This window comes from Phaseolus vulgaris, chromosome 5 (genome assembly GCF_051622355.1).
Source record: "Phaseolus vulgaris cultivar YP4 chromosome 5, ASM5162235v1, whole genome shotgun sequence".
Lineage (NCBI taxonomy): Eukaryota > Viridiplantae > Streptophyta > Magnoliopsida > Fabales > Fabaceae > Phaseolus > Phaseolus vulgaris.
In genome coordinates this window covers 15,188,807-15,210,689 of record NC_143502.1, presented here as the reverse complement: position 1 = coordinate 15,210,689, position 21,883 = coordinate 15,188,807, and the positions used below count along the sequence as shown (strand labels likewise).

Genomic DNA, 21,883 nt, shown 5'->3' with positions numbered 1-21,883 from the left:
TCGAAGAGGAATAAAAACACGTCCACCGACGCGGGCAACCCCAGGTGGGCGCACATTACTTGAAAGGCTCGAACGAACGCCCAGCTGTTGGGGTAAAGCTGGGCGGCAGCAATGTTGAGCTCGGTCAGAAGTTCCCTCTCGAATCGGGTGAAAGGGAACCTGAGCTTGACCTTCTTGAATAGAGTCGTATAGACAAAGCAGAAGGGCCCGTCGGCGCTTACTTTGTCATCAGCACACACGGGCAGATCGGCGGGGCAAGGCAGCACCATCATCTTCTCGTCGTGCTCCTTGTGAAATGATTGATAGATCTCGTCCCCCTTAGTTAGTCGCAAAACTGCTCCCGCAGTGTTCACAGAGGATGTCTCCCTCAGAAGGGTCGAGTTGGCCCAGGGATACAAAGTTTTGAAGTCGGGCAGGGGAACGGGGGCTCCTCCAGCGTTAGGTGGAGTCGCCTGGGCCAGGACAGGTTGGGAAGACGCAGGCCTCTCAGCCTGCGAAGATGAAGCGCCACGAACTTGTGTTGAGTCGTGTGCTTGTGAAGGAAGGTTTCGTGCTGAAGGAGGAGGGTTCGGGGTAATCTTTGTGCGAGTCATGATAGCAGCTGCAAAGGAAGAAGAAAGGAAAAATGATCAGGGGGTTACAGAGGCTGACTCGATCATAGAAGGAAGGTGAAAAACGAACGAATGTAGGTTCGTTGCGACGATTGACGAAGCCCTAAGTTGCGCAGAAGGAGAAATGGAAAAACAACCCACAGCGTATGCACCAGGCAGTTACAGGATGATGCGAATCGATGAAAATGCAAGAAAAACCAGCAGATGAAGGAAACTAGGTACCTTTCGATGATCAGGAAGACGATGGAGGAAGATGGTGATCTAGAGCGTTGAAGAGCGTTGAGAGTTTTCACAGAAAGAGGTTGGAGCGTTTGCAGGCACGAAGAAAGTGATGGAACAGTGGAGCGAAATGGGTTTAAGGGTTTTTCGAAATGGTTTTAGGAAGCGCAAATGGCAAATGGCAAATGAAGAGAGCCGTTGATGAAGCCACGTGTCGAGCGATGAGTGAGGGGTTTGGTGGAGCGTCAGAGCGGCAGAAGGTACAACCGCTTGGAATTCTGCGTCATTGCCACGTAGATCGGTGTTAACGAAGGCTCTTTCAGTCTTTTCGCTAGACAAATCTTCGCTTAAGACTGGGGGGCTTGTGTACCGCCCTGGTGGTCGGGTGTGATGACGTGGCATCCTCCTACAGTATAGGCGTGTTGACAAGGCGCCAGGTTGGCAGAAGGGAAGGAAGTCGGGGGGCTCGTGTAGTCGCCAGTTGTTATATTGGCGTGTTCCGATTTCCAGCTTACCAGAATCGGCGATCGCCAGGTTAAAGATGAAGTCGCCAGATGTAGATTCAGGCGATCTAGTCATTGGAGATCGCCAGAGCGAGCACATCACCGAAGATGAAGGAGAAGCAGATTGTGAAGGCGGCCGGCGAGACCACGGGGAAGGTGTATGAAGACCCCTAACTCGCCAGTTCCAGTAGAGATCGCACTCCCAAGTTAGCTATGCACTGGGCAGTACCATGCATAAGTAACTTAGCCAAAATGAGAGTAGAAGCAGCGCCAAGTCAGGGAGCCTCCAGATGATGGCACGTGTACAGTTGGATGCGAGCCACGTGTCCAAGTCTGTAACTGCCAGGAGAGAGAAAGCTACCAGGTATATAAGAGTTCTTAACAAAATTTCTGAGGTACGCACGTTCAGTTTATACATTTTACGCTTGCGAGTGATAGAGCTGACTGTGAGAGAGGATTTGCACGGTTCTTGTTCTCTTAGTATTTGGTGATACCGTCACTGACTTGAGCGTTGGAGTGCGATCGGCCGCAGCGACGCCGTTCTGTTTCTTTGCAGGTTCTTGAGATGGATCCCGAAGAGGAACGAAGGTTTGAAGCGGTGCACACGTCGATCCTTTGACGAGGCAGTTTCCAGCGTTCCGGTCAACAGGCAGGATCACATTGAATAAATTAAAACAAGAGAGAGACTAAAAAAACAAAATCAAAAGTAAGTTGAAATAATTATTTTATTTATATTTTACACTACATTATCAAGGTGTCAAAGTATTGAGTCTCTAATGTCAAATTATTTTAGCGGTTGTATGAGACACATTCTCAGATAGAGAGAACAAAACACACTATTCCTCAATCCATCCGCAATTACAGATTTTTTTTTTTCATTTCATAGACATTAGAGAATTATCACTATAAGATGATTTTTATAACTTTTAATTACAAATAAAAAATCTATATATAAATAAATTTTCGAACAATATATTTTATTTACACAGAATTTACGTTACGCTAATTTGGAGACCTATTTGTCAAAAAAAATTTAATACGATACACTCACCTCACACTTGTATGTTTTTATATGACAAATAAATAATCTCTCTTGAGACTTTTTTTTTCTTCTTACACATTTAACCATGTATTAGTAAGATAATTAATTTCTCCTTAACTTATATTATTTGTTGTAACTTATAATTATTTTTTTACTTATGTCATTTCTCATGTTTATATAAGAAGTGGTACTCTTACTGTAATACATAATTTTTCTGATCTGTTTAATGAAAACAGATACCTTTTTTTCTTTCCTTCATTCTTAATTTTATGAAGCTTTCTTACTAAATTATGGATTACCATGTTCAATACGGTATCACAGTAAGTTAAAGCCTGCTTTGCTTCCACAGTCTTATCTTCCTTTATCACTGTTTAGGGTATGTGTTCCTTCCAACTCTTTTCTTTTATTCGTTTTTGGGTTCTGGTTCTTTCTTCCTTCTTTACTTGAATGTCATCATTCACTACCATGTCCAACAACGTGGAATCCTCCCCTATCAAGTCCAACAATATGGAATCCTCCTGAACCGAGTCCCTCAAGATGGATCCTGCTACAAATACTTTGAGCCCTTATTTTCTGCATCCCAGAGAAAATCCAGGGATGATTCTTGTCTCACCTCAACTCAGTGAAATCAACTGCCATTCATGGAGTAGAAGACTGCATCGCGCCCTCCTTTCAAAAAAATAAATCGAAATTCGTTGACGACAATATTAAGATTCCTGAATGTAACGATCCAACCTATGAGGTGTGGGAGAGATGTAATATGATGATCTTGTCTTGGATAACTCGTACTCTTTCGACATAGATAAAGGAGAGCGTGGTTTACATTGATGTTGCGAAGGTATTTTGGGAAGACTTGAAGGAGAATTTTTCTAAAGGGGATTACTTTTGGAATTTCTGACTTGTTGCAAGAAATTCACTCCCTCAAGCAAGGAGAAAGAAGCATAACTCAGTTCTACACGGATTTGAAGATTCTTTGGGAAGAGTTGGAATCCTTAAGACTCATACCCGATTGTGTTTGTGAAACCCCTTGCAGATGTTCTTTGTCCAAAGTTACTACAAAATATAGGCTAACACTAAGGGACTATTTGAGGCTAAAATTTTGGCAGCAATTCAATAGTCTATTCAAAGCTAATTTAAAGGGGGCTAACACTTGTATTTATAGTGCTATGGGCAGCCAAGATGCAAGCTTTAACCCTATAAAATCTCCACTCATAGAAGAACAAGTGACTCTCTCTAATTGGAGCAAATCCTCTCAAATTAGATGTTGACAAGAGTCCTCCTCTAATTGGAGGACTCTCCATTCCCATGAAGACAATTGTTCTTTTGGCATTGGTGGGAATCCTCTCCATTAAGGAGATGACATGTGGACGTTCATGCCTTCCTTGCCACTCATGATTTCTATTTGTACTCTAGTAATTTATTTGTGCACCCTAGATGGTCTAGAGTTGCATTGGGTCCAAGGAGGCCCAATTGTAACTCTAGCTACTTTAATTGGCCCAATACATGATCCATGAAAAATTGGCTCAAGACAATGGCCGAAATACAAGCCCTAAAAAGGCCCAAATAAATCCTATACTACTCTATACAATTTTTACAAGGCTAAGAAGAAGAAGACAAAATTTACAATCTCTTCAGTAAATCTCAATCTTCATCTATCTTCTTAGCCGAAAGTTTTGAGGCCGAAAGGTTTTCATCATTCCCTCCCTCTTGAAAATGATCTTTCCTCAGATCTGATTGATGCTCAATGACAACAACCTTTTTGTTATTTACCTCTTGTATCAAATGTCAATCTACAATAAACATCAAACAAATATGAGATAATTTTCTTTTAACCAAAGAAAACATAACAAAACTAAGACCTTTTATTTTTATAAAATTTTTGAAAGAAAAGCGTAGGACCTTTTTCAAAATCATTTTCGTTCACTTTCTGTTGTTTATTTCCTAAGCTAGGCAAAAACATCACAAAGTGTTGTTTTTGAGATTTTTGTGAAAAAGAATGAGCATTATATAATTGAAAAGAAAAATACCTAGTATTGCAATCCCCCTTTAAGGATTCTTTCTCAACTATGCTTGCAGAAGGTATCATAAAAGACTCCTTGACATCCTTCTGATCTTTTGCCTTAGCATTAACCAGGCAATCCATGGCAAATGCTTGCCTAGATAGCTTCAAGGCGTCATGGAGTAGGCGATCTTTATCGTGGACCATGAGCCTAGCCTTGTCCTCGATGGGCAAGAAGAAAGCCTCACCATGGGTTGGGACATCGAAGTCGGGGTCCCACATACTTCCCCCTTGAGCTCTCGGCTTCACACTTCAGAATGGTGATAACCTTTTGGTGAGGTGCTCGCCCATCTGAGTGTCAATGCTCGGTAGGGGGAGTGGTCGTTTAACTCTTGAAGATGAACCTTGAAGTGGTATGCTCGTCTTAATTGGTTGATGTTCGTGTAATCATAGTTGGAGGCTTCTTCTTCTGTGTCAAAGACTCCTTGGGCAGGCTGGTCACCGCCCTTATCTTCCTGGGAAGCTTAGATAGCTCCACCTTGCTGATGTTGTACAACTTCTCTCTGTAAAGAAAACATGTAAATGATTAATGACAGTGATGTAGATGTCTTTATCAAGGGTAGGAAACGAGGAGTATTAGTGTACGCTTTCAGGGCACCAGGGAGGTATTCTTTGGTCAATAGAAAAGAGGTGTCAAAAACTACTTTCAAGCTCGTTAGAAACTCGCAGATCCCTTGATCTTTTGGTGACAGATTTTCCAAGCGTCGAGCACTCTTAAGTGTAGGTTCAGGGGTCCAGTACAAGGAAAATTCGTCCAGTAGGGTCAGATCTCCTGTAGAAGCTCAAAATTTTAAGAAATTTACCTTTAATATTTTTGTGTGACGACTGGAAGAGGGTAAACCAACCTCTTCCAATGGCACCGTTTAGGGAAATCCACAATTGACGGCCTGATATTTGGCCTAAATATTATACAGAAAAACTTCCACAGTTGGCGAAATGTCGAGTTGTGAACACAAGATAATGAAAGTACGGATAAATGCCCAACTATTTGGATGTAGCTGGGCATGGGCAATGTTGAGCTCAATTAATAGCTCTTTCTCGAATATAGATAGAGGTAAACGAAGGAGGTCTTTCTTGAAAAAAGTGGGGAAAAAGAAGCAAAATGGACCATCAGGGACTGACGACTCGTCACAACAAACAAGCTCACCTTTCTTCCCTACACTCTACCATTTTAACAAAGCCCTCATGTTTCTTACTCAAAGTACACCCATTTTCCCTTAACTTCTAATACGTAGGCGAGTGGTGTAATAGGAGGTTTCTTTTAAGAGATCTTTTTTAGCCTAGGGGTACATGGAACTATAATCCATCGCTGATATAACTAAAGCATAAACACAAATAGAATACGAGCACCTTTCAAGGCAGGAAAAATAAGCAAATTGAAGTAAGATAAAATGCATTTCATTTCAAGTAATCCAATCAGCCAACCAGATAATAATTGTCAATGGAGATTAGTGGAAAAGGGAATACATGGTTTGACGATGATGAGTGGTGGTGTGACGGTGAAAAAGGAAGTGTTGAAGAAAGGTTTGGGGGCAAGAAAGTTCTGGGGAGTGGAGGAGTTACGTAACAAGTGTGACAAGAAAAAAGAAGAAATGGGTGTTTATCGTTCGATAGAGGGAGATGAAGTAGTAGCATTTCCTCGCCATTGATGCAAGCGCCACATGGACTCTCCAGATTTAGTATGGTGAGACGTCTTGTCAGGAAACGTTTCAGCAACCGTGCCCCACCTACCCTCTGTGGAAAACGTCATGTCAGTCGCCAGCGCTGGAAAGCCTCTTCGCCTAGTCTAGCTCAGCTCGAGCCTGGGGGCTTGTGTACTGGCCAAGAATGCTCGGGACCTTGGTCCAAGCATTTAGGTATGATCAGCTCGGTTGTGTGAGTTATGCGTAGCTCGACTTGGGCCGGGTATGGGCCCAAAAGTGTGTTACGAGGTCAGCCCAGGTTTTCTAGTAAGTTTACATGGAAAAAATAATTAAAAATATTAGAAGAAATAATTGAATTGGTTGAGGTATATTATTAAATACAGGTATAATTGAATTTGGTTGAAGTATATTATTAAATGCAAGTAAAAGCGGTTAAGAATGTTTGTACTCAAAAGTTACAGGTACACTGTGAACAAATTATTGTTGAATGATATTATTGTTGTTGAACATTATTTTCTGGATGTTCAGATTTTATTCTCATTGATGAAAATTATTGAAGGAATGTCTATAAAAGAGGCTTGAGACCTCGAGTAAAGGTACGTTTTTCTGAATACTCTAGTCTGAAGCAATTTTTTTATAGTAAATTATATATTGATAATTACATATTGATTTAGAAAATATTTATTAATAATAAAAAAAAATAGATATTAACAATTACATTATTTTCAAAATAATATTTAATTTAATTAATATAATAATTAATTATTTATTTAAGTTTTTAGTTAATGATTTTTGCACTGTTATAATTCAAAATTAAAAAAATATTATTTTTTATTTCTGAAATTATGTGTATAAAAGACTTCCCCGTTTGAGAAGAAGTGTAGGTGTGTGGGAGGAAAAAGAAGAGTGAACTTTTGCCATATTGAGAATAATAATACAAATACTTTAGCCATGGAAGATATCACCAAGAACCCTTCCGGAACTTCACTTCTGGTACCATCAGTTCAAGAGTTGTCTAAACAGAATTTGCGTACAGTTCCTCAGAGATACATTCAACCTCACCATGATCAACACATGCTCCTCATCTCTCAAGAAGCTCATAGTCTTGAGATTCCAGTTATTGACATGCACAACTTGCTTTCTGCAGAATCTAAAAGTTTAGAATTGGAAAAGCTTCATCTCGCTTGCAAAGATTGGGGATTCTTCCAGGTTTTTATTATTATTATTTGTTTATCTGTGAATGTAATTCATAAAACTATAACTCTATACTTAATTTGTGTAGGTTTCTGATTCTATACTTTCACACCACCATCTTCCTCCTACACTCAAGTTACAGTTTCATAAATTATTTTTTCATTATAATATTTGATTTATATTTATTATTATGCGGATAAGAAAAATAAATTATATATATTATCATTGTTTTTACTCTCATAAAGATAAAGATGATGGATTCTATCTTAATTGGTTTTTAATTGTTTAGCTGGTAAATCATGGGGTTAGTATTTCCTTGTTGGAGAAAGTAAAGCTGGAAATTGAAGAATTTTTCAACCTTCCTATGTCGGAGAAGAAAAAGTTTTGGCAGAATTCAGAACATATGGAAGGTTTTGGACAAGCATTTGTTGTGAGTGAAGATCAGAAACTTGATTGGGCTGACCTTTATTACATGATAACCCTTCCAAAACACTTAAGAATGCCTCACTTATTTCCAAAGCTCCCTCATCCTTTCAGGTTCTCTCTCTCACTCTGGTCTCTGTGTTTACATGTCATATGATATCTCAAATGCCTCTTTGTCATGCAGACACACTCTAGAAGTTTACTCACAGGAAATCAAAGATCTGGCCTTGGTTATTATTGCTCATATGGGAAAAGCTTTGAAGATTGAAGAAAAGGAAATAAAGGGATTGTTTGAAGATGGAATACAGATGATGAGGATGAATTACTACCCTCCATGCCCTCAACCAGATAAGGTTATTGGCCTCACTCCTCATTCAGATTCAATTGGACTCACTATTCTCCTACAACTCAATCATGTAGAAGGGTTGCAGATAAGAAAAGATGGCTTGTGGGTTCCAGTTAACCCCTTTCCAAATGCATTCATTGTAAATGTTGGGGACATATTAGAGGTAATATTATATTATTAATTATTTTATATCATTTATCTTTCGTTTAAGAACATTTTCTTTTTTAAAAATGCTGTAGCAGTGTCTTTGAGACATTATTGGAGTGAGGACCATAAAATCTACTAAAATATGCAGATCACAGTGAATGCCAAACTCACTAGATTTTGCACTATTTTGCATGTGTTTGAAGGATAGATTACAACGAATGGAATTTACAAAAGCATAGAGCATCGAGCAACAGTAAATGCAGAAAAAGAAAGAGTCTCAATTGCAACATTCTATAGTCCAAATGAAGATGGTGTGGTGGGTCCTGCATCAAGCTTGATCAGTGAAGAAACACCACCACGATTCAGAAGCATAGGAGTGAAGGACTATTTCAAGGGCCTATTTTCTCAAAAACTTGATGGAAAGTCCTACGTGGATGTCATGAGAATTTAGCATCACTGTTGAAGCTATATGAAGGAAAATTCAAATTCGATATTCTTTACTTTATTGTATCATCGTGTGTTCTGCATGTTAATCATATCTATCAGTGATGTGTATCAAAAGAGTTTGTAGAGAGCGTAATAATTGAACCTACACTAGGACTCTCCTAAACTCTTTTAACCTTCTTTTCATCAGTTTCTGTAACTAAAAATAAATTTCAATCAATTTTATGATTAAATTTATAATATAATTTCCATATAAATTGTTTTGGAAAAGGGAAAACGTTATGTTATTGATATGTATTTTTGGTCGTAGAAGGAAATCTCGACTTATCTGAATTTAACATTAACATGTCTTTCTATGCTGACCTATTTACATACTTAACATCATCTATATGGCTAGGGTGATAATATGATGTTTTATTTTATTTTTTGCAGATTTTTTTGTAGTAAAATATTTTTAATATTTTAGTGTAACTTTATTTTAATGTAAAAGTTTTAATAATTTAAATTTTGAGAAAGCAAAAATAATTTACTCTAATTTTTGTTATTCGTTCTGCAATTGTTTATGTAATAATATTCAATCTAAATTTTTTAATTCAAAGTGACGTATAGAAAAACGTTCGGGTTATTTAGTGGTTCGACTTTGCGTTGAATTTTTTATGCCTATAAAGTGATTTTAGATAAATTATTATAAATTGAATTCGTGTAAACGATATGATTTTTTTTAAACTAATCTTTGTGTTGGATAAAAAACTTTACATTATATACTTTTGACTTACTTTAGTAAATAAACTCTAACCATACATTATTTTAGCAAAAAACTATTTTTTTTATAAAGTTTTCATATATAAAAAATATAAAAAAAAGATACTTAAATAATTTATACTTATTAATAAAAAATTTAAAAAATATTATATGAAAACCTATTAAATCAATTAAATTATTTTTTATTGAATAAATCTTAAATTAACAAGAATTTTAAGAAAAATTATATGAAAACCTATTAAATCAATTAAATCATTTTTTATTGAGTAAATCTTAAATTAACAAGTTTACCTTACCAGTACATGCATTCTCTTAATAATGAAAAACTAATTTAACAAAATCAATTTTACAAGATTAAATGTACGTTTGATTGTTAACCTAAAATATAGAAGCTAAACAAAATTGCTTTTAACCTACCGTGAAAATTGGACCCACATATGTTTAACTTAAATTGATGAAGCATACTATCATTTCTTTCAAAATCAATTTGGCCAATATTGACTCCTTCTACTCACATTTAATTATGAATATACACTAATTCACCCAAAATGGTATATACTTCTATAATAACAAATTAATAATTATTGTCACATCTTGATCAAAAGGTCGGAAAGTGGGAACAAATTAACTTTATCCTTTTCCGTGGTGCCAAATTGAATAATCTTTACAAGGTCAGGTATTTAACATGATTAAATTTAGGTTTCCTTTTCTTGTTCGTTATATTAATTTAATAATTATTGAATGATTAACGATATTTTTCAAATAAATAGTGAATGCACATGCAACATTGTACTAACAAAATCCACGGATAGCCTAACATCTTGGCTAGTATCTATTTGCTACATTTCAATATATAAATATTGAAAGCTGATCATGCTTCATGTGTGAAAATGAAGAATAATGAACACGGAATCACCGTTTGAAACGTGAAAACAAAAGAGGGCAAAATAAACTCTAGCAGAACAGAACACAGAAAACGAGAGAGAAAAAGAAAAATAATTACATATTATTAATCTTTGGGACTCTATTATTCAGCGTGACTTCTTGAAGAAGCAAATACAATATAAAAATGGTTGAAGAGAAAGAAAAGGTATACAGAGAAATGGCTTACTTGAAATGGTCGGGTCGTACCAGACGAGCACTCGGTCTCGGTGATCGATCGGTTGAGAATACATTTAAGCAATTATAATGAATAACATTTAAGGCAGTTGCAAAAACTCTTTGAAAATATAGGACATGTTCCACCAAATTCGGGTAATGTCCTGAGAAATCAGAGAATCCCAAATCAAGTTAACTTAATATACGATAGATTCAACCCATTACAACAGATGATCCATGACTAAACATTATAAATAAACTCTCTACAAAGTAGCAAGGTACACATTTGATCAGTTCATAATATACATTGTACTGAGTACTTACTTGATCACCGGAGTACCTTTTTTAGGTCAACCCCGACCGAGCAACTAGAATCATAGAAGGAACTTGAAGTGAGGAACGAGGGAGCGATCGAACGACCGAGACGTCAACAATTGTACAATCAATTTTAGGTACTATCTATGTCCACTTTGTCTTTACAAGTAGAATTGGTACCCACCGTGAGGTCGAGATAAATACAACAAACAACAATGATTTCGACAAGGCACACAATAAACAAGGATCAAATTTCTGATGACCAGATCGCTATGTTCAAAACACTTCAAAAGCAAATGGAAGAGATGTGCCAAAAAAGCACTGAAGATTGACAAAAGAATGAAGAAGGGGTGTCTCTCCTCAAGGAACAAAATGAGGAGTCGAAACGACGAATCGCTAGATCCGAGCATAGAGAGAAATCTTGTTCAAATGATCCTACCCATAATCAGGAGAAATCAATAACCGTTTAGACACACTCAGCAAGCATAGAAACGGCATACCGAACGAACTCCAATAATTGATGAAGATGATGATCCAAATGGAAACCCTTTCACCGATGAGATCATAGAGGCACAACTCCCTACCAAATGGAAAGAACTTAATATCAAACTCTATGATGGTTCTACAGATCCGAAAGAACACATGAACATCTATAAAACACAAATGAATCTATACACTACGAATAAGGCGATATGGTGCATGGTTTTTCCAACTTCTCTCAGAGCACTCAGTTGGTTTACGCAGCTTCCGCCCAATTCAGTAGATAGTTTCAAAACTTTGTCGACAAAGTTTAGCACTCAATACGCTACAAGTTGATCGCACCATATGTCATCTTTAGCTACAAGGTCACGACGTTCTAAGGACGACTGACGCCTTATGAAACAACAAAGAAGAAGTGAGATCCCCAGACGGGGTAATTATTCAAGAAGAAGTGAAAGTCCTCGACGTGACGACCATTCAAGACACGATGTTCGCGAGGTCATTAATACCATTGCGAGAGGATTTGCATGCAGGGGGTGTTTTAGTTCAGCCTACAAGAAGCACCTTCGGTGATGGAAGAGGCCCCAACACCAATCCATTGAAAGGCCACCAAAATATCAAATTGAGGAAACCACTAGAGTTAAGGTCAAAGAGGGGTCAAGAGGACGCATTCTACATGTCATAAAGTCTAGTGTAGAATAGTTTTTACATTTTTTGTCAAAAGTAGCATAGTTTAATTCTTTTGTATTTTTGTTGAAACATGCAAAGTGGTACCTAATATGCTAACCTAAGTTTAATTAAAGTTTCCTACTCCTAATTAAACTTAGGTCCAGCCCACATTTAGCCTAAGTGGAGCGTAAGGTTCTAGAACTCCTAGCACATGGAAGAATTCTAGAACCTACCTCACATGTGTTGAATTTAGGAGCCACCTTCCCATGTGCCAACATTTGAATTTCCCTCCAATTCTCTTTTCATTTTCAGCCCACTCTTGCTATATATAGAGGAGCTTGGGTCATGTAAATGCAAGATTAATTCATTAGTGAAATGCTGCCAAATTTGAGTCATTCTCACTCTTTGCCTAAACCTCTTAGGAATTAGGCTTTTAATATTCTGAAATTGCACCTCCAAGAAGAGTAGGCCTCACCTCTCTCAAATCATACTTCTCATGCACCTCCAAGGCTAACATCACTCTTAGGAGAGCCTTGTTCCACCATCAATCCATGGAGCTTCCGCATTCATCAACAAAACCTGCAAGAAAGGAGACACAAATCCATCATTTGGTATTATGAGCATAGGTTCTACAAGAGCTAAGTGTCTTCTTACAATTTTATGATTGTGTTCTTCTTATTTCCGTGTTGTTCTTCACTTCTTCATGTTGTCTTGCTGTGTTATTCTTTTTAATTTGATTTAGGTGCTGTTTGAAGCAATTCAATCCGTGCAAAATGTTCAAATTGTTCTTGAGCTTCTTATTTTCATATTTTGTGTAGGAATCTATATAGAATTGTGTTGCTGTTTTGATTTTAGGTTGTTTGAGTCTTGTTTGAAATTTTATTCAGTTCATATGATGTGTTTTGAGTCATTTTAATTTATGAATCCTATTATGTTTTGTCTAAGTCTTGTTTTTCCTAATTTGTCATCAAATCCTTGTAGTGTTGAATTTGTTGATAATTTTGGTTTCTTGATTTCATTTGAGTCCAGATTTATATTTCTGTGTTTGATTGATCCTTTGGTGCATTTTTCTTTTAGTTTGAGTTCATATTTGTATGCTAGTTCCATACAAATTCATATACATCTACTCCATTGTGTTTTTGAAGTTTCTTGTACTGTTTTTGAATTCCAGAATTAGGACTCCTGTGTTTTTCAAATTCTGCACTAACTATTTTTTTGTTATGAATTTCAAATACGTTGGAGAAAAATTATGAAAATCTGGATTAATACAGTTTGATGTGTTAGAAAATCAAGAATAAAAGAATCAGACAAAAAGAAAAAATAGAGAAAAAATGATAAATAAAACAAAAAAAAAAGAGTGCATCCTGGCACCAAAATATACGGTAGTTGGACAGTGATTTTTGAAAAATTTATCACAATTAATTGGTGCATATTTTTGGTGTGATTCCAGCGCCAAAAGTTTGTTAAGACATTGAATCATTTGTGGTTAAATTTTCAGAAGCAAATTCAAAATAGCCAGCTCAGCATAAATATTTTAAGTCACGCTTTCTGAACCTGAATTTTCCAGTATTGTTGTTTTGGTTTTTCTAATCAATTCTAGTGCCTTTCTTTAGGTTCCTTTTGTGTGCTATCCTTTGTTGAGGGCCTATTTTTATTTGCTTGTCCAATATGATTCTAAACTCTTTCTAAGTTGTGTCACATAATTCAAATCCATTTTTTGTGGTACTATTTTAAAATTTAATTTGTTTTTTGCTTTCTTTTCTTGACCTCTAAATTGTTGGTGGATAAATTCAATTGGTGCTTGTTAAGTGGAATTGACTTTGTGGTGAGTCTACCTCTACTTAGTAGGTACTGTTTTGGAGAATTTAATTGTCTATTCATAAGAGGTTAAGGTAAGGAGCTGCAGCAAAATACAAATACAAACACACACACGCTTTGGAGAACACAACAAAGAAGAGCAATTACAAGCCAAGGAGTGCATAGTTTAGGAAATCTGAATTTTAATTTGTGTAATTCATTTTCTCTGTATTTCTTTGAGTTGTAATTACATTTAACCTTTGATTAATTAGTGGATTAATCACATATAGACGGTGAGTGTGTCTTCAAAGGCTCCAAGTGTCTAGAAGCCTCACCTTAGGAATCGTCTAGCTTAAAGCTTTGTAGTTAGCAATCTTTAATTATGCTTAGCTAATTACTTTACGTTAATTACTTGATTAGCATTGCTTATTTGTTTTGTTTGCTTAATTGCTTTGCATTGTTTTCCTTTGTATAAAATTGACTTTTCATTCTTCATTGTGATCTATGTAATTTACTTAGAAAAAGAATTGTGTGAAGTTTTTTAGGGATAGGTTTTGGCAAGGAAAGACTTGGTACTTAAGAAGTCCTAGTGACTCACCTCTCTTTCTTGAAAAGCTACCTTCACTACTTTCCTTTTCTTTCTTGAGGTAAAATACTTTTAAACAGAAAGCTTTAGTCATGTCAACTCACTCTTCTAAATCTAGTGAAAGTGATATAAAGTCCATTAAAACTGTTTTAAAACAATTAGCCAAGGACTTTCAATCATTCTCATATAGACAATGGGAACATGAGGTACAAATCAAAGAATTAAAAATGACTAAAGAAAAGGATGAAAGCTCTCAAAAATCTAAAAAAATATATTTACATGCATTTAGTTCTCACAATCATGAATCTTTTGGGGAAGAAAGTCTTAGGATAAATGAATATTATCAACCACCCCCTAGGAGAACTAGAAGAGAAAGAAAAGAACAAGAAAGCACTAAGGAGGTTAGGGTAGATCTACCTTATTTCCATGGGAAAGAAAATGTAGAAACCTATCTAGATTGGGAAATGAAGGTAGAACAATTGTTTGTTTGACATAGAGTAAGTGAGGAAAGAAAGGTACCCTTAGCCATATTAAGTTTTCAAGGAAATGCTATGAATTGGTGGATTGCCCTAAAAAGAGAGAGACATCTCCACAAGGACCCTCCCATTACATATTGGAATGACCTTAGGGGAGCCTTGAGATGCCGTCATATTCCTTCATCCTACAACAGGAAGTCAATGGACAAACTCCAAGGACGTCATCAAAAAAATCTAAGTGTAGAAGAATATTAGCAAAAGATGGCGATATATATAAAAAGGGCAAGGATTAACGAAGACAACCATACCACCATAGCTAGATTTTTAAGTGGTCTCAAACTTGACATAAGAAACAAAGTTGAACTTTTATTTTATAGAGATTTAAATGACTTGATTCAACTTAGCATTAAAGTTGAAAAACAAATTTTGTGAAAACAATCAAGTTAAAAACAAAGTTAATACTCTGTATCTTATGACAAGGATGAGTTCCAAAGAGGGGAAGAACATATAAAAGAAACATCTCTAAAACTTTCCAAAAACTTAGCCGAGCATATCTCACACACTCAAGCTAAAGAAATTCAATGTTTAGAATGTCTTGGTAAGGGTCATTTAGCATCTAGTTGTTCCAATGAAAGATCTATGATCTTAAGGAACAAAGATGAATATAGTAGCCAAGAAAAAGAAACTAGTGAGAGTGAAGAAAATGAGAAAAAGAAGAAGAAAGAAATAGAAAAGCCAAGTGAGGGGTTGTGTGAATCTAGAAAGAATAAGGAATATCTTACAACATCCCTTACAAGCATAGTGAAAAAGGAACCCTTAAAAGGGGATTGCATAGATAAATATGTAGTAGATTATTTTAAGCATGTGCTAAGATATCACCAACAAGTGAGGGTCAAGTTATCTATAGACATCTACAAAGATAAATTTTTATGTGAGCTAGTGCCTAAAGAAACTTGTCATGTCTTATTGAGACGACCATTGCAAAGTGTTAAAATTTCCGTGCTCAATGGTCGTACCAACGAGACTACCTTCACACATAAAAAAGAAATTCTTCATGAAGGAGAACTCATGGGCCAATTTAGAGTTGATAAAACTCTAAAGCTTTTAAAAGGAAAATTCTTTTGGTCACCCATGAGGAAAGATGTTCAAAAACATTACCCTAGATGTATTTCTTATTTTAAAACTAACTCTAAGGCAATGTCTCATGAACTCCATGCTCCTTCACCTTTTGCAAGTGCTCCATGGGAAGACATAAGCATAGATTTTATATTAGAACTTCATAGGACAACAAAAGGTTTTGATTCCATTTTTATGGTTATGGATAAGCTCTTCTTCAGAGAAGTGATAAGACTTCATGGTTTATCTCCAAGCATAGTGTTAAATAGAGAACCAAATGTGAAAACCATATTTTGAGGATTCTTTTGGAAAAACTTGGAACTAAGTTGAACTTTTCAATTTCTTATCATCCTCAAACAAATGACCAAAATGAAGTTGAAAATATAACTTTTTCTACTATGCTTAGAGTAATCATGAGAGACAATCACAACTGATGGAAGAGGCCCACACCACCTTTCATAAAGGGCACCCACAAGAGCGTCTAGGACAACCATTGCATGAAGGCAACCCAAAAAGGAGCGTCTAGGACCACAAAGGAGCATCTAGGACAACCTTGCATGAAGGGCAACCACAAAGGAGCGTCTAGGCCAAGAGCAAGGGCGTTACGAATAAAAGGGAAACATGCCCAAGAAGCCCATCAAGTGTAGCTTAGTCTTAATTGTGATGTAAATAGCATAGCGTTATGAACCTTTGATTAAATTCTGCAAATTAGGATTAAGGATGAGTTAACCTAAATTAGCTACGGTTTCTAGAAGCTCTCCACTAATCTAGGACGTCCATGTGCAAGTTAGGAGGCCATGTGCACCCATGTGCCATGTGCTCCATGTGCCTCCATGTGCTACTCTTTTGCATTTCATTTGGTTTGCATTTTCTCATCATTTAGGTCATCATTTCAGGTCCTCCTTAGCCTATAAAAGGAGGAGCCAACCTCATGTATATTTTGAAGATTGAATAGAGTATTGTTATGCTGCCAAATTTGTGTCATACACTACTCCTTGCCTAGCCTCTAGGTTTTAATCTTCACTTCATCACCTTCAAAAGGGCTGGCCGAACCTCCCCAATTCCCCACTCTCATGCACCTTCAAGGCACCCATACTTCCTAGGAAGGCCTTGCTTCATCTCCTCCACTAGCTTCCGCAAGTTCATCACCAAAACACAAAGAAGAGCTCAAAGGAATGCCATCAACAACTCTAGGGATAATTATGCAAACGATAAAGTAGTTCACAAGACTATTAATATTTCTTCATTTGAAGTTGTAATGATTTTGATCCTCTTACTCCTTTAGATTATTACCCCTTCCTAATCCACATACCTTTGTGCATAAGGAAGGAGTTACAAAAGCTAAATTTGTTAAAAAAATGCATGAGAGGATTCAAGAACAAATACAACAACAAATAGAGAAATATTATGAGAAATTGCCAAAAACAATAGAAAAACAAGAGGAATGGCAACTTCATAAAGTTGATTTTTATACAATTGCTTCAACTAACTCATTTTCTTTGTTTAATGATTCCCATAGATGGACGTTTGATCTGGGAGGCCAAGCCTAGTTGTCAAAGCAAGAGGCTGCTATCCGAGATCGACCCTATGGATCTGAGGATAGATTTTCTCAAGAAGGAGTTGATGATGGACACCATCTAGACACATACATCCCTCTACTAATGATGAGGACAAAGCCTTGGATTTGAGGACAAATCCTTTTCAAGAGGGAGGGGATGATGAAAGAGGCCCCAACACCAATCAATTGAAAGGCCACCAAAATGTCAAATTGAGGCAACCACTAGAATTATGGTCAAAGAGGGGTCAAGAGGACGCATTCTACATGTCATAAACTCTAGTGTAGAATAGTTTTTACATTTTTTGTCAAAATTAGCATAGTTTAATTTTTTTGTACTTTTGTTGAAACATGCAAAGTGGTCCCTAATATGCTAACCTAAGTTTAATTAGAGTTTTATACTCCTAATTAAACATAGGTCCAGCCCACATTTAGCCTAAGTGGAGCGTAAGGTTCTAGAACTCCTAGCACATGCTGAATATAGGAGCCACCTTCCCATGTGCCAATATTTGAATTTCCCTCCAATTCTCTTTTCATTTTCAGCCCACTCTTGCTATATATAGAGGAACTTGGGTCATGTAAATGCAAGATTAATTCATTAGTGAAATGCTGCCAAATTTGAGCCATTCTCACTCTTTGCCTAAACCTCTTAGGAATTAGGCTTTTAATATTCTGAAATTGCACCTCCAAGAAGAGTAGGCCTCACCTCTCTCAAATCATACTTCTCATGCACCTCCAAGGCTAACATCACTCTTAGGAGAGCCTTGTTCCACCATCAATCCATGGAGCTTCTGCATTCATCAATAAAAACCGCAAGAAAGGAGACACAAATCCATCATTCAAGCTATTCAATCAGTCCAACCACTAGAAGGGACCAACCGAGGATTCCTCCAATTCTTTTCACAACTGATAATGTTACTATTATTGATTCAGCTCAGGACAACCCTGTGGTTATTGCAATAGAGATTGAAAAATTTGCCATCACCAGGGTCTTGTAGATCAAGGCGATTCGATCGACATTTTATATTGGAAAACTTTCAAGAAAATGAGGATTTCTGAATCCAAGATCCAACCTTATGATGATCAAATAGTAGGATATTGAGATGAATTAGACACAGGTTAGAAAAGAAAATATGATTGAATCTCTATTCAAATCTAGTTGAAATTTTGATACATGAAAATTAACAGGATGATTGATTAGAATAGAGAATGACAAAAGAATAAGGAATGAAACCAATTAAACCAAGTGAGTGTGTGAACCTAAACAGTTTTGAGTGTTTTAGTGATGAATTGACAGTTGTGGTTGCTTAATTTTTTATTTTTTGTTACATCATAAAAGAGCATGAAGATGATTGAGGAATTTGGGTTGATTAGGAACCCAGAACCAAATAGCCAAATAGCTAGATGATGAGGATGAATTACTACCCTCCATGCCCTCAACCAGATAAGGCTATTGGCCTCACTCCTCATTCAGATTCAACTGGACTCACTATTCTCCTACAACTCAATCAAGTAGAAGGGTTGCTGATAAGAAAAAATGGCTTGTGGGTTCCAGTTAACCCCTTTCCAAATGCATTCATTGTAAATGTTGGGGACATATTAGAGGTAATATTATATTATTAATGATTTTATATCGTTTCATATCATTCGTTTAAGAACATTTTCTTTTTCAACAATGCTGTAGCAGTGTCTTTGAGACATTATTGGAGTGAGGACCACAAAATATACTATGCATATCACGGTGAATGTCAAACTCACTTGATTTTGCACTATTTTGCATGTGTTTGAAGCATAGATTTCAACGAACGGAATTTACAAAAGCATTGAGCATCGAGCAACAGTAAATGCAGAAAAAGAAAGAGTCTCAATTGCAACATTCTATAGTCCAAATGAAGATGGTGTGGTGGGTCCTGCATCAAGCTTGATCAGTGAAGAAACACCACCACGATTCAGAAGCATAGGAGTGAAGGACTATTTCAAGGGCCTATTTTCTCAAAAACTTGATGGAAAGTCCTACGTGGATGTCATGAGAATTTAGCATCACTGTTGAAGCTATATGAAGGAAAATTCAAATTCGATATTCTTTACTTTACTGTATCATCGCGTGTTCTGCATGTTAATCTCATATCTATCAGTGATATGTATCAAAAGAGTTTGTAGAGAGCGTAATAATTGAACCTACACTAGGACTCTCCTAAACTCTTTTAAACTTCTTTTCATCAGTTTCTGTAACTAAAAATAAATTTCAATCAATTTTATGATTAAATTTATAATATAATTTCCATATAAATTGTTTTGGAAAAGGGAAAACGTTATGTTATTGATATGTATTTTTGGTCGTAGAAGGAAATCTCGACTTATCTGAATTTAACATTAACATGTCTTTCTATGCTGACCTATTTACATACTTAACATCATCTATATGGCTAGGGTGATAATATGATATTTTATTTTATTTTTTGCGGACTTTTTTTAGTAAAATATTTTTAATATTTTAGTGTAACTTTATTTTAATGTAAAAGTTTTAATATTTTAAATTTTGAGAAAGCAAAAATAATTTACTCTAATTTTTGTTATTCGTTCTGCAATTGTTTATGTAATAATATTCAATCTAAATTTTTTATTTCAAAGTTACGTATAACATATTACTCGTTTATTACATATAGAAAAACGTTCGGGTGATTTAGTGGGTTCGACTTTGCGTTGAATATTTTGTGCCTATAAAGTGATTTTGGATAAATTAATATAAATTGAATTCGGGTAAACGATATGATTTTTTTTTAAACTAATCTTTGTGTTGGATAAAAAACTCACTTTAGTAAATAAACTCTATCCATACATTATTTTAGAAAAAAACTATTTTTTTATAAAAAATTTCATTTTAATTATTACTATGAAACTTGATAAACTCAGATATCAAGTAACAACAATCACAGGTTGTACTGACCAGTCCTCGGACTTCGGCGTTGACCACATTTATGGTGGGGCCCCGAAGGCTGGGTCCATTGGGAGGTTGGGAGGACGGGCCAGTGTCTCGCGAAGCATGCGAGTGAGGGTAGCCGAGGAGGGGGCGACATCAAGGCGAAGGGCGTGGAGGCCTCGGACCTCGGTAACCCAAACAGTAAAGATGGGCCGAAAAAGGTGGTTTCCAAGCCACACTCCAGTTATCCGTAAGGGAGAGGCCTATATCACGTGAGGTCCATGCATAGGGTGTGGATGACGTGGAAAGATGTAATACAAACGAAGAGTCACTGGGAAAGAGACGACTCGTAAGTGTCACGTTCCAAGGGTGATTTGCATGCATGGCATATGAACAACTAGGGGACTCCCAGGGTGGATGGACCTAGAGATTGGGAGCATGAGTTGGCACCCAAGTGGTCATCCCGGGAGAGGTTGCACTCTAGTAAGGGGGTCTTACGCGTTAGATGACCCTAAGAATGGGTAATAATGACGCTAAGGCACACCTACAGTAAGCCTAGTTACAGTTAGCGAAAGGGGCGGGAAACCCTGGAGTATATAAAGGGTAACAACCAACATAACAAGGTACGCGATTCAAACACGAGTACACACACAGAATTACACAGAGAGTTTGAGCACTAAGAGTTTTGGTGTTTCCTAACTCTAAGACTGACTTGAACGTAAGAGTGCAAACGGCCGCGAGGACGCCCTTTGTCTTTAAGTTTCAGGTGTTCAACGGAGGAAGGAAACGAAGGGACGCATGATTCTTGGACGTGAAGTTGTCGTTGACGCACGAAGACATTTTGGATCAACAGGCAGGAACACATGTCATCATATAAAAAATGTATTATTAAAAAAACATAATACAAATAAATATAAAGATTATACCAAAATTTATATATAAAAAATCTAAAAAAAAACGATACTTAAATAATTTATATAAGAATATTAAGAAAAATTATATGAAAACCTATTAAATCAATTAAATTATTTTTTATTGAATAAATCTTAAATTAACAAGAATTTTAAGAAAAATTATATGAAAACCTTTTAAATCAATTAAATTATTTTTTATAATCTTAAAATAACAAGTTTTCCTTACCAGTACATGCATTCTCTTAATAATGAAAAACTAATTTAACAAAATCAATTTTACAATATTAAATGTACGTTTGATTGTTAACGTAAAATATAGAATGATGGAAGAGGCCCCAGCACCAATCCTTTGAGAGACCATTAAAATGTTACATTGCGGCAACCACTAGAGTCATGGTCAAAGAGGGGTCAAGAGGACACATTTTTACATGTCATAGACTCTAGTGTGTGATAGTTCTTCTTACTTTTCTAGTCAAAGTAGCATAGTTTAAGTCATTTTGTAAATGTGAAGAAACATGCAAAGTGGTACTTAAAAGGCTAAACCTAAGTTTAATTAGAAATATC

The 21,883-nt window shown here is 36.3% G+C and overlaps 2 protein-coding genes across 3 annotated transcripts; both read left to right on the top strand.

Moving 5' to 3' along the window:
• Window positions 1-6,963: 6,963 nt before the first annotated feature.
• LOC137835204 (protein SRG1) lies at window positions 6,964-8,871 on the top strand. Of its 2 annotated transcripts, none has more exons than XM_068643590.2 (4): window positions 6,964-7,286; window positions 7,561-7,808; window positions 7,879-8,203; window positions 8,396-8,871. In XM_068643590.2, exons 1-4 carry the CDS (start codon window positions 7,029-7,031, stop codon window positions 8,636-8,638), a joined length of 1,074 nt encoding a protein of 357 aa, XP_068499691.1. In that variant the 5' UTR covers window positions 6,964-7,028; the 3' UTR covers window positions 8,639-8,871. The 2 variants fall into 2 exon arrangements, with proteins under 2 accessions (XP_068499691.1, XP_090158919.1); XM_090302793.1 differs by having other exon boundaries at window positions 8,391-8,871.
• Window positions 8,872-18,889: 10,018 nt separating this feature from the next.
• Window positions 18,890-19,572, top strand: LOC137835203 (oxoglutarate-dependent flavonoid 7-O-demethylase 1). Its single transcript, XM_068643589.2, has 2 exons — window positions 18,890-19,090; window positions 19,281-19,572. Exons 1-2 carry the CDS (start codon window positions 18,890-18,892, stop codon window positions 19,521-19,523), a joined length of 444 nt encoding a protein of 147 aa, XP_068499690.2. The 3' UTR covers window positions 19,524-19,572.
• The last annotated feature ends 2,311 nt before the right edge of the window (window positions 19,573-21,883 follow it).